This window comes from Schistocerca nitens, chromosome 2 (genome assembly GCF_023898315.1).
Source record: "Schistocerca nitens isolate TAMUIC-IGC-003100 chromosome 2, iqSchNite1.1, whole genome shotgun sequence".
Classification (NCBI taxonomy): Eukaryota; Metazoa; Arthropoda; class Insecta; order Orthoptera; family Acrididae; genus Schistocerca; species Schistocerca nitens.
The window spans coordinates 864,240,321-864,256,052 of NC_064615.1; the positions used below are offsets into that span (position 1 = coordinate 864,240,321).

The 15,732-nt window shown below is 41.8% G+C and overlaps 1 protein-coding gene across 2 annotated transcripts in view; it reads left to right on the forward strand.

The window, feature by feature from the left end:
• The first annotated feature begins 3,999 nt into the window (after positions 1-3,999).
• LOC126237139 (UDP-glucose:glycoprotein glucosyltransferase) overlaps positions 4,000-15,732 on the forward strand; it is a 128,530-nt gene continuing 116,797 nt past the window's right edge. For both annotated transcript variants that reach the window (XM_049946967.1, XM_049946968.1), the window contains exons 1-2: positions 4,000-4,148; positions 4,323-4,571. In XM_049946967.1, the coding sequence (XP_049802924.1) occupies positions 4,346-4,571 (226 nt within the window). In that variant the 5' untranslated portion in view covers positions 4,000-4,148; positions 4,323-4,345. The remainder of the gene's footprint in view (positions 4,149-4,322; positions 4,572-15,732) is intronic.

Below are 15,732 nucleotides of genomic sequence, written 5' to 3' on the forward strand. Positions count from 1 at the left end.
TGACAACAGTACACCAGATGGATCATCAACAAGACATCAGTCCACATAGCCCAGAACCAAATGGTGAAAGTGAGGTTGTGAGAGACCATCCTTGATGCAACAAAAGTACGGTATGGTATTGGAATTAAATAACTAACAGTTATTAATGACCCAAGAAAACTTCATAATGAATGTTTTTGATAAACTGTGTATGATAAATTGCTGAGAAGTGCAACAACATTTCAAAACATCAGCATTTATTTGCTAGCGAAAATGTAGACATACAAAAAACATTTAAAACGAAATACATAGAGACTGTTTATCTTATCCATTATGGTTTTTCCCGCATAGAAAATAATGTCATAAGCAACTGTATTTTTCCTTCAACAGAGCTGACTTTTTCGTTTGATAAAAGGTTATTTAATGAAAATTGCTTCATCAATATATATATACACTCCTGGAAATTGAAATAAGAACACTGTGAATTCATTGTCCCAGGAAGGGGAAACTTTATTGACACATTCCTGGGGTCAGATACATCACATGATCACACTGACAGAACCACAGGCACATAGACACAGGCAACAGAGCATGCACAATGTCGGCACTAGTACAGTGTATATCCACCTTTCGCAGCAATGCAGGCTGCTATTCTCCCATGGAGACGATCGTAGAGATGCTGGATGTAGTCCTGTGGAACGGCTTGCCATGCCATTTCCACCTGGCGCCTCAGTTGGACCAGTGTTCATGCTGGACGTGCAGACCGCGTGAGACGACGCTTCATCCAGTCCCAAACATGCTCAATGGGGGACAGATCCGGAGATCTTGCTGGCCAGGGTAGTTGACTTACACCTTCTAGAGCACGTTGGGTGGCACGGGATACATGCGGACGTGCATTGTCCTGTTGGAACAGCAAGTTCCCTTGCCGGTCTAGGAATGGTAGAACGATGGGTTCGATGACGGTTTGGATGTACCGTGCACTATTCAGTGTCCCCTCGACGATCACCAGTGGTGTACGGCCAGTGTAGGAGATCGCTCCCCACACCATGATGCCGGGTGTTGGCCCTGTGTGCCTCGGTCGTATGCAGTCCTGATTGTGGCGCTCACCTGCACGGCGCCAAACACGCATACGACCATCATTGGCACCAAGGCAGAAGCGACTCTCATCGCTGAAGACGACACGTCTCCATTCGTCCCTCCATCACGCCTGTCGCGACACCACTGGAGGCGGGCTGCACGATGTTGGGGCGTGAGCGGAAGACGGCCTAACGGTGTGCGGGACCGTAGCCCAGCTTCATGGAGACGGTTGCGAATGGTCCTCGCCGATACCCCAGGAGCAACAGTGTCCCTAATTTGCTGGGAAGTGGCGGTGCGGTCCCCTACGGCACTGCGTAGGATCCTACGGTCTTGGCGTGCATCCGTGCGTCGCTGCGGTCCGGTCCCAGGTCGACGGGCACGTGCACCTTCCGCCGACCACTGGCGACAACATCGATGTACTGTGGGGACCTCACGCCCCACGTGTTGAGCAATTCGGCGGTACGTCCACCCGGCCTCCCGCATGCCCACTATACGCCCTCGCTCAAAGTCCGTCAACTGAACATACGGTTCACGTCCACGCTGTCGCGGCATGCTACCAGTGTTAAAGACTGCGATGGAGCTCCGTATGCCACGGCAAACTGGCTGACACTGACGGCGGCGGTGCACAAATGCTGCGCAGCTAGCGCCATTCGACGGCCAACATCGCGGTTCCTGGTGTGTCCGCTGTTTCGTGCGTGTGATCATTGCTTGTACAGCCCTCTCGCAGTGTCCGGAGCAAGTATGGTGGGTCTGACACACCGGTGTCAATGTGTTCTTTTTTCCATTTCCAGGAGTATATATATATATATATATATATATATATATATATATATATATATATATATATATATATATATATATATATATACCAATCCAGTTCTATTCAGTTAGTGTAAAACCTAAATCAGCTTACGCTTACATTTAACAGGCTTCTCTTACAGAAGAATGCTCAATGGAAAAATTTATCCTAGCTTTAATGGAATTTTTGCAATTTGTCATGAAAACAAATCAAAATACTAGAGCAAAAACTAAGTCAATGCAGAAGTGTGATATACACTATTAAGACATGAGTGAGCTTCATTGCCTCCATTTTGTGCCATTGACACCTGTTTGAACGTCATCATTTGAAAAACATTGTGGAAAGTTTTAACGTGATGTTCACTATCGTTCGATCAAGGATAGAAAGTATGAAAGTGATTGACAAAATCGTCAAATATATTATATTGGAACAAATAAGCCCTCGGTCACAAATATTAAGTCAAAATTGATCTGGTTTCGATGCTACTATGAGTGTTGTCTTCAGAATTAGACTAACTGCTCTAAAACATATTAGGTATATAGTACATTAATAAAATTAAAGTTTGTACTGACTGGAAAAGATGCAGTACTTACAAGTCACATATTAAAAAAGATCTGATCCGGAAAGGCAACGTCATGAACAGTTGTGAGATGGCAAGCCACTAAGGGCTGCTCATATTGTGAACAATGGTTTATTAATATACTATATACCTAATATGTTTTAGAACAGTTAGTCTAATTCTGAAGACGACGCTCATAGTAGCGTCGAAACCAGGTCAATTTTGACTGAATATTTGTGACCGAGGGCTTATTTGTTCCAATATAATTCTGACAGCAGCCATAAAAAGCTTAACAACCAATGAAATTCAGTTTAAGAGAAGCCTAAAGGATTTATTGGTGGCCAACTCCTTCTACTCCATTGATGAATTTCTTAGTAAAACCAACTGATTTTTATATAAGTACAACATAACTTCTGCACAATTTCAGTGCAGTAATGTGTTCATTGAAAATTTGTGTGTGTGTTAGAATAATCTAACTTCTGCACCATTTCAGTGCAGTAATGTGTTCATTGTAAATAAGTATTACAGTAGTGTATTACCTTATAAATAAATAAAAAACTTTTTTACTATAAATTCAGTGCATTAGTATTTGTAAAATGACTCTTAGTGTTCATTAAAAATGACGATCATTCCACTTGGGACCTGTGGAATGGTACATTAGCTTATTTGTTTTAGTTGTAAATATTTGTCATGTATTGTTGTTTTTCTGACATGTTCCACATCCTGGAGGACCTCCTCACTACGGATCAATTGGAATGAAAGTAAATCTAATCTAATCTAAAAACACGGTTCAGATCCACTAGGATGGTTCCTTTGAAAGGGCACGGTCGATTTCCTTCCCCATCATTGACACAATCCTACCTTGTGATCTCGTTGTCGATGGCACATTAAACCCAATCTTCCTTACTTTCATTTTCTTCAGTTGTGCATTATGTAATTATGTATATACTGTGCAGGCTATGATACATATTTTTTGTGTAAACTATTATATGTATATATTGTCTACTGCAATGACGTGTTGTGTGTAATAAGTATTCTGTACAAAAGGTGATTTACGGTATCAGTAAAAATTACAATTGCAGGTGATTAAGTCGAAACTGGTAATGATACAATTTTCGTTCACTGAAGCATATAGAAATCTTCACTGTTTGAGTTTTCGCCATTTTATCTGTTTTTCCCATGGACGCCCGTTGACTGTATATCCCGAGTGTCATTTGGATAAAAAACATTACGTTTTATTTGTCCTTATCTCTTATACGCTAGAAGCACATCGTATTCTTTTAATATACCAATAATCATATAAAATATAGCACGTAAAAATGCATAAAAACTGTAAGTCAAAGCAAGTCTCTTAAAATCGTCAAATTCCGGGGATTTTTCATCCACAACGGAAGACATTTAGGTTTCTGGGAGCCTACGTTGGCAATATCAACTTGGCAAGCCAGTATTGGATAATACATACAACAGGTTAACCAACGTGACAATGCTGTCACATAATGTAACATTTTAGCTATCTTCTAATTTCGAGGCTGCACATCCGCAACATTGACTTTTCTCAGTTGGTAACGCCGCAAGTGCTATAGCAGACAGAAGTGCATGGTACGGTGTGCGTGTGTAGGGAAGTCAATGAGAAGGGGGTATAGATGTACGTGTAATATGTGAATTGGAATAAAAGGTTGTATTGTCTTGGTTTAGAAACAGGATTCGTTGCGTGATTAAGTTGGTATTGATGAGGTTAGTTGCAACTAAAGGACTTGTTTATATTTCTAAGGTTGTAGTGTCACCGGTTACTGTCATCATGCGTAAATAAACATAAAAATTACGCTTGTGGTGCCACACGGAAATAACCTTGCGCCTTTAGAAATGTCACTCCTTACGTGATACTCTAATAATTAAATTATTTCACAGATTCAGTACATCGGCGGAGGAAGATGAATTTTGTTGCGCTTACCGCCTTTGTTTACTGCCTTATTCTTGGAGCAGGAACTACTGCCAAGGAAAAGAAATCAAAGTCGGTAACGACGTTAATAGATGCTAAATGGGAAATAACTCCCCTTGTCCTGGAAGTTGCGGAATATTTGGCCGACGAAAATGTTGCATATATGTGGGAATTTATCGATTCCATTTGTGGAATGGATTTGCCTCTTTCAGATATCAGTAAGTTAAGCTTTTCCTTTATTTTTTTGTACTGTAGTCACAGCGTGTACTGCAGTATTTAAATTATTTTTGATGAAGCTTTTTTGTAAACCGTGGTGTCTTGTGTCGTCTTGAAATGATTTGAAACTGATTATCATTCCTTTATGAACATTGCAATATTCTTATTATATAGGTGTAGTAAAGTTTAATCCCCCCCCCCCACACCTTACCCAGTCAAAGTTCATTTTTAGGCATGGGACAGTTGCAGGAAAATAACAGAAATGAACCATTGTGCAGCACAAGCTTTGAAGTCAGTATAACATTCGAAAGGGAACGTTTCCTTAACCACTATAGATGATTACTATTCTGTCTCATTCTGCAACAATGTCTTATTAGTGGTTATGCTCTGAAGAAACTAAAGTGAAAGGAAGAAATGGAAGAATGCAGTAAGATTCATTATAGCAACACAAGTGTCATACTGAAAACTACATTCATTTCTTTGGTTGGTGTTTAAGTGTGCAAGCTGCTGAATAATCCATTTGTGTGCCATTTCTGACTCAGGGGAACCACAGTAATTATTGCATGTAGGTTCCTATGGATCTGGATGGGCATTCCATTAAGCCCTCAAACTGTAAACTAGGTCTGCCATATTGTTAGCTAAACCAGTGGCTAGTCAACTGGATATGAACTTGGTAAATTTACCCTGAAAAGCTCTTAAAAATAGTAAATTAACTACAGAGAAAAATTTGTGGATATTAATAAACTTTAAATTGGGTATCCTGGCTCACCCCCCACCCACCCACCTCCACCAAACAGATGTCAGAGTAACCTCATTCTGAATAGATAAAGAATAAAACATCAAAATGGGGTAAGGCTGACTATATTGTCTAAGGTATGCTTGTGTACTTAGTCCAGTAAAGTTTTGGTTTTGCCTAAGTTTCAGCCACATAGTTGCAGTAGATGATGGTGAAATAATTCAGTAGATATTAACAAAAATAACATATTTATTTGTAATTTGAGCCCCCCCAATAATTGTTAGTCAATAAATAAGTTATACTTGTGGTAAGTGATATAAACTGTTCTTTCTTCCGATGTACTCAAGCAATAAAAACTTTGTGAATTCCTATCCAGTAAGTGCCTCCTCATCTGATCTCACCTATCACACAGAGCAGTTATGCAAGGAAGCAAGTGAAATTGCTATCCAGGAATGCAAACTTCTGCTTTGTGGGGTCAGCTGGCTGTGTGTGAATACTGAGACAGTGTCAAGCAGTGGGTGGGTTACATTATGAAAATGGTGCACCTGGAAGCTGAGAGCTCTGTTATTGCTGGAAGACCATTGGGATTTCAAAGTCGAATGGGATAAGCGTAGTAACTGCTGTAATTCAGATTGTATTGCAGCCAGATGACTAGAGAAGGTGCTTTGCACCATGTGTACTAGCAGCAGTGAATAGCTGTTCACACACTGCACTTCTACACATTAACTAGCAGATAGTGGTAATGCATCACAGTATCATGTGAAAGACAACCAATAGGACCTCCACCCTGCCCCCTCGGTCTCACCCACCCCAAGCGATGTGTTTTTCCATGTGGCACAGGTGTAAACGTTATATTAGGTTGCCACAACCATTAGTTTGCTTTCACATTTATTGGCTTTGCCGAGTCACAACCACATTGTCACCTTTTAACATAACCTAGACCTCGGGCTGCACTAGAGATCAGTCTGTCATCACAATCAAGATTTCAGACTGTGTGGTGCAGTATCACACTTTAATAGGAGGGTGGTATTGGGAAGTCAGTGACAGGTCTTCATCAAATGCAGTATGTATGCAGAAAAATAAAATGTACCCCTTGTTGTGTGTGGTACTCTTCCTATGTGTTTCTGCCACACATTAGCACTTGGTTATGATGTTGAAGCCAGTATGAAAAATTTTGCATGAAATATAAAATCCTGGTTTTGGTGAAAGCTTGGTCTGTAGTGTAGCTGTTGGCCTAGGGTCAGTTTAGAGATGATGGTTTAGTTGAGAGTTGGTGAAGTCAATGAATGTGTATAGGAAAGTGTTATGACAGCATCTGTAATTAGTAAAATTTTTTCGAGCTTCCAGCTGCGTCAAGTGGTTAAATGTAAACAAGCTTTTGGCCAAGAACCCCTCGGCCGTTGTCGATTGGTGACTGTCATGTGATTGTTGCTGCCATCCTTATGTACCTACACTGCCTTCTCTGATATCACAACAATGCAATGTATGTTACTGTTTCTGTTTGTGCATTCGCCATACCCACTTCGTCATTCTGATGGCCGGGTCTCAAGCTGTGCTTAGCTGCAGGCCAGCATCTCATGTTAAAGATATCATCAGATAATTTCATCCCAATTGTTTCTTTTGTAACATGCTATCCTAGAAAGCCAGCCGTGGTAGCCGAGCAGTTCTAGGCGCTTCAGTCTGGAACCGCGCGACCAGCAGTCGCAGGTTTGAATCCTGCCTCGGGCATGGATGTGTATGATGTCCTTAGGTTAGTTATGTTTAAGTATTTCTAAGTTCTAGGGGACTGATGACCTCAGTCCCATAGTGCTCAGAGCCATTTGCTATCCTAGAAAACATTGGCCCATTTAATAACAGATGTCTCATTGCATGCAATCCAGTGGCCATTTTCCAAGGCATGTTCTGCCACTACTCATTTCTTAGATACTAGAAACACCTCTTGTGTTCTACTTGGCTCTGTTCAAGGCTACTCACAGTCTCCTTGATTTAAAACTATCCACACCCACACATTATTTTATACACCCCTGACATTCTGAGGCTACATAATCTTTCACAGGCCCATAATTTGTCAGATTTGTGCTTGAGTTGTAAGGACTGAAGAGATTTTATGCCTCTTTAGGCACTGGCTAAGCTTTCCTGTTTCTGAGTCGCAGACGACAAAAACATGAGCTTTTTTGTGTCATCTTCTGGGGTCTTCTGCTTATGTGTCTTCGTAGAGACGACTTGTGAAATCTTTCATTTGTTGTAGCTATTTTCCTTTAATACTGTCTGTAAGTAGTTCTGTTGCTTTGGCAGGCTTTCAGTGTCTGAAATGAATTCTGCTCAATGTACCACGTCTCTTGGAACAGAAAATTACTGTGATGGATAGTATTCTGCTCAATGTACCACGTCTCTTGGAACAGAAAATTACTGCGATGGGTAGTGATGGTACTATTTTCAACATGATAACAAGAAACATTGATAGAGATGCCATGTTGGCACTTAAGAAGAGACTTTACTTTATTTCTTTGCCATGTAATATGTTTTGCTGCACAATGGTGTTGAACTAGAAGCTCACAAGTTCTTTGTGGAACGGCAGAACAAATTTGCGAGCTGAAAGCTGCATTGTTAAACAGTCAAAGGTACTAATGCCAGGCATCACAAGAATCCAATCAAAGGCTCCATAGATCTGCTCTCCCATTTCTTTGACAACACTGGTGTGGATTTATTTAAGCATACTTTTTTTGTGTAATGGAGAATATTTTAACCAGGCTGGCAGCATTGCAAAGGGAAGCCCATTGGCTCCAGTTATAGACAACATACTCATGGGGTACTTTGGAGGACATTGCCTGGGACACAGCTACTGCAGAACCTAGTTGTTTTTATTGTTCCATGAATGATACATTCATCATGTGGCCTCATGGATATGAAAAGCTGGGAGAATTCCTTGACCACATAACATCCTGACAACACACAGTTCACAGTAGAGGTAGACGGATGGTGCCTTGCCATTCTTTGACGTCCTTGTGTGTCGAATGGCAAATGGATATTGCAGCCACAGTGTTTACTGGAAACCCACCTACACGGACTGGTATCTGCATGCTACCAGCTATCGCCATCCATTGCAGAAATGTTTCTGTTCCGAGGACCTTGGTACATTGAGTGGATGCTGTTTCAGACACTAAAAACCTGCCAAAAGAATTGAAGCATTTGCAGAAACTGACTACTTTCTGACAGATTTCTCAAGCCACCTCACAAAATGTGTAAGAAGAAACTGCCAGTGATCTGGTAAAGCTTGCATCTTTGCTGTTCTATCTGTCAGTAACAGGAGAGATTAGCCAGTTCCTAAAGAGGAATGAAATTGATTCAATCTTCAGGACTCCATCAAAAATTTATGGGGCTTTTGAAAGCGGATGTTGGCTTCGGAATGCTAGGGATGTATAACATACCTTGTGGGTGTGGACAGTCTAGCATCAGGCAGCCCATGCATACCATTTAACAGAGCTGTGTAGAATGCAAGAGATGTACTCACCTACAGTATCCTCCGAAATCAGTGGTGACAGAACATACCATGGCAAGTTGACACCAAAGTGCATTCAATGAGACATCTGTTATGAAAAGGACTTATGGTTTCTGAGATAGTATCATAAAAGAAACAATAGAGATAAAGCTTTCTGACAACACTCTTAATAAAGTCGGTGACCTGCAGCCATCAGAATGTTGAAGCTGGCATGGATGTGCAACAAAAACATTACCATATATGGCATGGGAGTGAGCACCAATGACATTGCAAAGGATGGCATGGCTCTTTAAGGATGGCAGCAATAATTATGCAACAGTAATCACTTAACAATGGCCAAGGAGTTCTTGGCCGAAAGTTCATGGACATTTAACTACATGATGTGGCTGGAAGCTCGAAAAAATTTTACTCTGAAACCATGCATTTCTACAAAATCTGTAAAGTAGTTGTGGTGTGCATTTTGTAGGAAGATGGTAATTTTATTTGCCATGAGAAGAAAGTGGGTTTTTACCCAAAATGCAATTTTTATATCTTAACAGATAATGCTTTGCTACGAACTTATATTATTTTCCATGATCAAAAGTACGGGGTGTTCTTGTGTGATGAAAGCAGAGTATGGAAACCAGTAATGGAAAGGCTGCCTCTGGTTGCTGCATAATCTGTGGCCTTATACTTGTATTCTGGCAGGTGGTGTGACCAAACTAAAGGAGTTAGCAGAGCCTTTGGAAGCAATTTCGAGAATGTCAGTGTGCCATTTAGCAGTTCAGACTAGTGTGTGAGCAGCTTCTGCTGTCAAAGCTGTGCACAAATTCCCCCTGATACCTTACAAAATAATGGCAGGCCATCAGCTTATCAGTTCAGTACTGCAACTGGCTGTTGTAGTTTGTGCCTGCCAGAGAGGCTGACCCTTAAATTTTCATTTGATCTGATGGAACACGGTTGCATTTGTCAGGCTACTTTAACTCTCAGGCCAGTGGACTCCGAAGAGATGGACGTCCTTATCAGTTACCTCAAGATTCCCTATGTGACATCAGAACAAGAATGTGGTTTGCAGTTAGTGCAACAGCAACTAATCACTGAATCTTTTTCCACTAAAACATAAAATCTGCCAAGTTTGTGAAAAATATATTGCATTTTTTCATTTTTGTGTTAGTAACAGCTTGTCAAACAACTTTGAACAAGAAAATGTTCATGGATACATGAACACCAGTTGAGATACTACCACGTCCTCACAGCGCAAGCAGCACATTGGAATTAGTATTGCATTCACAATGTCTACTACACAATACTACGTTGGTACAGTGCACTGTATTTTTTCTTAGCTTAGTTTAGCAATGGGTAGGCCATTTCATCTCAAATCATACAGGTCAAGAGTGAATGTGTCGCTTCATTATTTCAAAGTTTTCTGTAAAAATATATGTTGATGTACAAGACACCCCCCAAAAACTAAAATGTTCTGATTTTTTGTTAATGTGTTATGGTCCTCTCTAAATGAGAGTATTTGTGAAAATGTCACGAAGAAAGGAAAAATAGAAAATCTTTAATAAAAAACTGAAAGTGATAGAGATCTGAAACTATTTTTAAACAAAACCTTGTTCACAGTACTATCAGATGTGATTAATACATACACATTTCTGAGCTTTTTCATCTTTAATTTGGAAAAACAAACTAAAAAAATTTGTAACTATTAGCAAACTTCAAAATCATGTTCTGAAAATATGGACAGTCACAGAATGTTACCTGTCTTGAGAAATGATAATTCTGTCACCTATGGCAGTAATGCATGCATCAAAATATTTCTAAATAAAGATGGACATTCTGAATTTTTTTTGATTCTTTATAAATTATCTTCTCTAAAAACCCCCATACTGAAATTCTAAACATTGTGTGGTATGTTGGGTGGTCGTTGTTCTTGTGGAAGGTACAGTGAGAGTGGGCAATATTTTGCAGTGCACAATTTGAAAAAAATTTTATGTTAGAACTAACACTCTCAAGGTAAAAAAAGCCAGGACACTTATCAGTTTAAATTGATTGCTGATGTTGATTAAACGTAATGCAAAACTTGTATATCTTAATCAAAATAATTATTTTACAGCCTTATGTTTAAAAATTAGATACAGAAACTAGCTTTGTACATACATTTTTCTGTTTTTGATATTATTCGCGAAGTTTTATTGTCTTTTGTTGTGAGTTGACTTCTTTATAACATTCCAGGAACTAAAATTGCCTACACTGTAACACTGCACTGTTGAGAAAAGTTCATTTGTTTTTTCATCTGCTCCTCATTGAACTTGTGTAGCTGACCTGAATTTTCACACGGACAACGTTGGTCCAACAAGGGCAGGACCTGGGAAATGGGAACTGCACATTGATCTGTTGATGGCCATTTGAAAGAATTTGTTGGACCATCGTGTGTCGTAAAGGAGATTGTTACCTCTTGCAGCTCATGACATTTATTTGTCCCAACCACCACTGATTGTCATACATACAAGAAATGAAGTTGCTCACAACAAAATCTTCTTAAGTATACTGAGGTCTCTGCATTTCACACACAGTAACAGGCCGCATTTTGCCGATAACTGTTTTTGCAATGTATGTGCCGTTCCAGGATGTAACCCAGCAACAACTTGACTGAATTCCTATTACTGGCTTCATAGCACACCACTTTTGTCTCTCTCTCTTTTTTTTATTATTTTTTAAACAGAAGTCCAATAATGTACATTTCATTTAGAAATGAGATTTTGGTGTTTTTTAGTAATTTTGATATGGACTGTACAAATCCAATAGCATCTCATATAGCATCAATAGCTTCATGCTGGAGATTAAATCTTGTTACAAGATGTTCACAAAGACCACCTACCCATCACGTGCGCTTTTTTCATGACCTATTGCTGAAAATATCAATTTCTTTTGTCTTAATTCCTGTACATTGTTTTCCAAACTCATAAAGCAGAAAGCAGTTTTCAAAATGAGATGCTGCACCATCTGTCACGTAAGCATGATTAGGAAATGTATGACCTCTATTATATGCTATGTCATTAATTATCATACTGATGGCATAGCGTACATGTGCACTGTAATGAATGAGGTCATAACTGACAGCAGCAAAATAATGTGGTGTTCCAAGGAAGTGAGCAACAAATGTTAATATTGACACTTGTGAAGTGTGCCAGAAGTAACTTTGAACTTCATTCTGCAAAGCAATAAACTGGTTCTCAGCAAAGTAGAAATGAAGAACTAATATCAGTATTCATAGCTGTGGCTGATTTTACTTCTGCTACGGTCTCCTGATATGATGGTGAGATACACCTTTCATGACCCAATGCCCAACCTCTGTAATGAACTTCCCTAGTGCCACTCTTTTTTTCCATCACCTCTCCTATCTCCCACAATGTGTTGGTTACATGATGGTCAATATCCTGAAGGTGTAATGCTCAGACAGTCATCCCTTCAGTGCCAGGACACACTGTACACTCCTGCAACCAAAATTTGTCTTCTGGCTCTTGACATACACACAAAAGCATCGGGTCCATCTCTGTGTACATCTTCCTTGTGACCCTAGTTATGATGAAACAAAGAAGTTTCTAAATACTTCCTTCACTGGCTGGCATTTTACCCATTTTGGTCGTAAGGAGTAGAATTTTGTGGGACCAATTTTTAAATTTGGGTTCTCCTTTCCCATTAGAGGATAGGCTTCTCTTACTGATCTTGTAATATATCTTTTTACCTTTTTAAATTTTTGAACATTTTGACTAACAGAGAGAACATCAGCCTGATTAGGAATTTTTCTGCTGCAATCTTTGTCATCACTTAGGTAATATTCCAGAGCAACATTAAGCATATCATCTTGGAATGGATGCCAACAGTAGGAATCTGGGTATGCCAAAATGCCTTTTCATTCTTTATTTTATGAGCTTTTGACATTAAATAATGTGAGGAAGTGGGTATGTATTTGAAAGAGCATGAGTGTGAATGTCAGCTGAATTTGAACATAGAAAGAGGGAGCTTTAAAGAAAAACATCTGCCAGGTTTCCAGTACTTTTGGTTTATTAGTTAGTTTCTTTTAGTTCCCTACTGTTCTAACCCCCCAGGGTGGCTCACGGTTCTTTTTTGAGTTTGTACGTGGCGCCCACAGGGCCTCAAGTTATTGCAGCCCATTCTTTCCTACCTAGTGCACTTCCTTCCCTGTGCCCGTCCTTCCCCGCTGCTGCCTCCCTCCCATCTCGTGGTGTTCTAACTTATGTTGATCTGGCTACACACCTGGTTTCCTATATTCCTTGTGGTTTTGTTCCCCCGCCTTTCTTTTTCATCCTTCCTTTTTGGTACCCCTTTGGGGTTTGACCTCCACTTCTAAATTTTCTCTCCGTAGTGTGAGCCATTTGGGGAAGAACTACCTCTCTAGTGTCTGTTGCATGGATTCCTCTGGCCTATCCTTCACCTCTTCCTTCTCCGCTGTAGCCCCCCTCCACTCAGCCAGGTCACCAGCATGTGTAGCCAGTCCATGTGATGGGACTGTTATGTACCCATCTATCTCAGCCTGCTGACAACGTAGGGATAACACTTCTGATACCTGAGCTGTTGCCTCCCCATGTATGCCTAGGAGTGGTTGCTTGTTATTTGGGAGCAGTGGAACCCTAGCAATGGCTGCTGTGCCAAACTGACCTTGCTGTGGCTGGGTGGTGCCCATGGGGTGAGTCCCTGATTGTTGTGGTTGGTATCAGAGCACGTGCTTTGCGTATGAAATGTATCGAGCTCCAAAAATCTAGCTGTTCTTCTACAGCCATCTCTTTGGTTGGTAACAGATTATTGAATACTGCTTTTTATGACCCTACAGCTTTTCCTTCCCTAGTTTCTTCCTGGGCGGAGGGCAAAGCTTGCTGGCTTGTAGTGAAACACTTTCCCCGCTACCTGGTCTGTAGTAGCACGGATGGGGACACATTAACTGCCACAAAGCCTTTCTTTTTTGTGGAAAATGTCGTAAACAAGTTTCGGAAAGTGGAGTTTCTCAGGGAGATGTGGTTGGGTTCCCTGTTGATTAAAACTTCTTTTGCCGCCCAATGTGCAGCCCTTTGTGCTTGTGATCATCGTAGCAATATCCAGGTATCCATTAGATGTCACCAGTCTTTGAATATGGTTTAGGGAGTAATTTTTCATAGGGACCTCATCCTTGAAGCTGATGAGGAACTCTGGGCCATTCTGGAACAATGGGGCATTCATTTTGTATGGCATGTGCAGAAAGGTTATAAGGACAATCACACTGATACCAATGCCTTTATTTTGCTTTCGGGGTCAAGGTTGTGTGTTATCGGTGTTACGTGAAGCTGTACTTCCTACCACCCACGAGATGCTTTCGGTGCTTGCGTTTTGGGCATGTCTTCCTGATGTACGGTGGATTCTGTATGTAGTGAATGTGGATGCCCACTCCATTAGGGGAGCTCCTGTGTACCCCCACTCATGTGTTAGTTTTCATGACTGTCACACTGTACGCTCACCAGATTGCCTGGCTTATAAGAAAGTAAAAAAGATAAGAGAGTATAAGTCCCTTGATCAGTTTATCTTACACTGATGCTCGTCATAAAATATGACAAACTTCACCCTGTGTTGGTGACTTCTACTTTTGTCTGTCATATCTTTTCCTATTCCCCCCCCCCCTGCCCCCCACTTCCTTGCCTCAGTCCCATCCTCCTCTCCTCTTCCCCCTCCTGCAGTTCCCACGCCATCCCTTCTGGGTGCTGCTCCCCTTCCCTGGCCAAAGAAGTGTCCCCCTTTTTTGGCACCTGCTGGTGATGGAGCTCCCTCCTGGGATTCCTCCCTCCAGCATATCTAGACCAGAGGTGCACTGTGTCTCTGTTAAGGGAGAGGGACGGGGTGGGGGTGGGGGGTGGACAGAGTGACAGAGGAGAGAGAGAGAGTGACAGAGGAGAGAGAGAGTGACAGAGGAGAGAGAGAGAGAGTGACAGAGGAGAGAGTGACAGAGGGGAGAGTGACAGAGGGGAGAGTGACAGAGGGGAGAGTGACAGAGGGGAGAGTGACAGAGGGGAGAGTGACAGAGGGGAGAGTGACAGAGGGGAGAGTGACAGAGGGGAGAGTGACAGAGGGGAGAGTGACAGAGGGGAGAGTGACAGAGGGGAGAGTGACAGAGGGGAGAGTGACAGAGGGGAGAGTGACAGAGGGGAGAGTGACAGAGGGGAGAGTGACAGAGGGGAGAGTGACAGAGGGGAGAGTGACAGAGGGGAGAGTGACAGAGGGGAGAGTGACAGAGGGGAGAGTGACAGAGGGGAGAGTGACAGAGGGGAGAGTGACAGAGGGGAGAGTGTCAGAGGGGAGAGTGTCAGAGGGGAGAGTGTCAGAGGGGAGAGCGTCAGAGGGGAGAGCGTCAGAGGGGAGAGCGTCAGAGGGGAGAGCGTCAGAGGGGAGAGCGTCAGAGGGGAGAGCGTCAGAGGGGAGAGCGTCAGAGGGGAGAGCGACAGAGGGGGGCGTCAATGCCTTGTAGGTTGAACTCAACATAGGTGAGGGGTGTGACATCGATGTAAATTGGCGAGATTGCACTGTGCTTCATACAGTGCAGCAATACCTGTAGCAAAGGTCATATTTTGCATTACACATACGAGTGTTGGAAATGCGTTTGTAAAAATACTGAGTCTGGATTGACTGAATGTCATCGAGAATGGTGAGGCACTGGGAAAGGTGTTTGTTGAGGATTGACAGTGAGAGGGCTAGCAGACATTGATATCAATCCTCGGCTGGGTGAGGGGAGTTTGTCGCTAATGACGCCAATGGTGGGTCGTTGGCCATCCTGCCAAAGTAAAACACCATGAACCAAGTCCTATAGCAACCAGTAGTGTCATAAGAGGTCTGCACAGAGGATAGGAACTGCACCATCAGTTATGAGGAAATCCGTGGGAGCAGTTCGTCGCACCCAGATAAA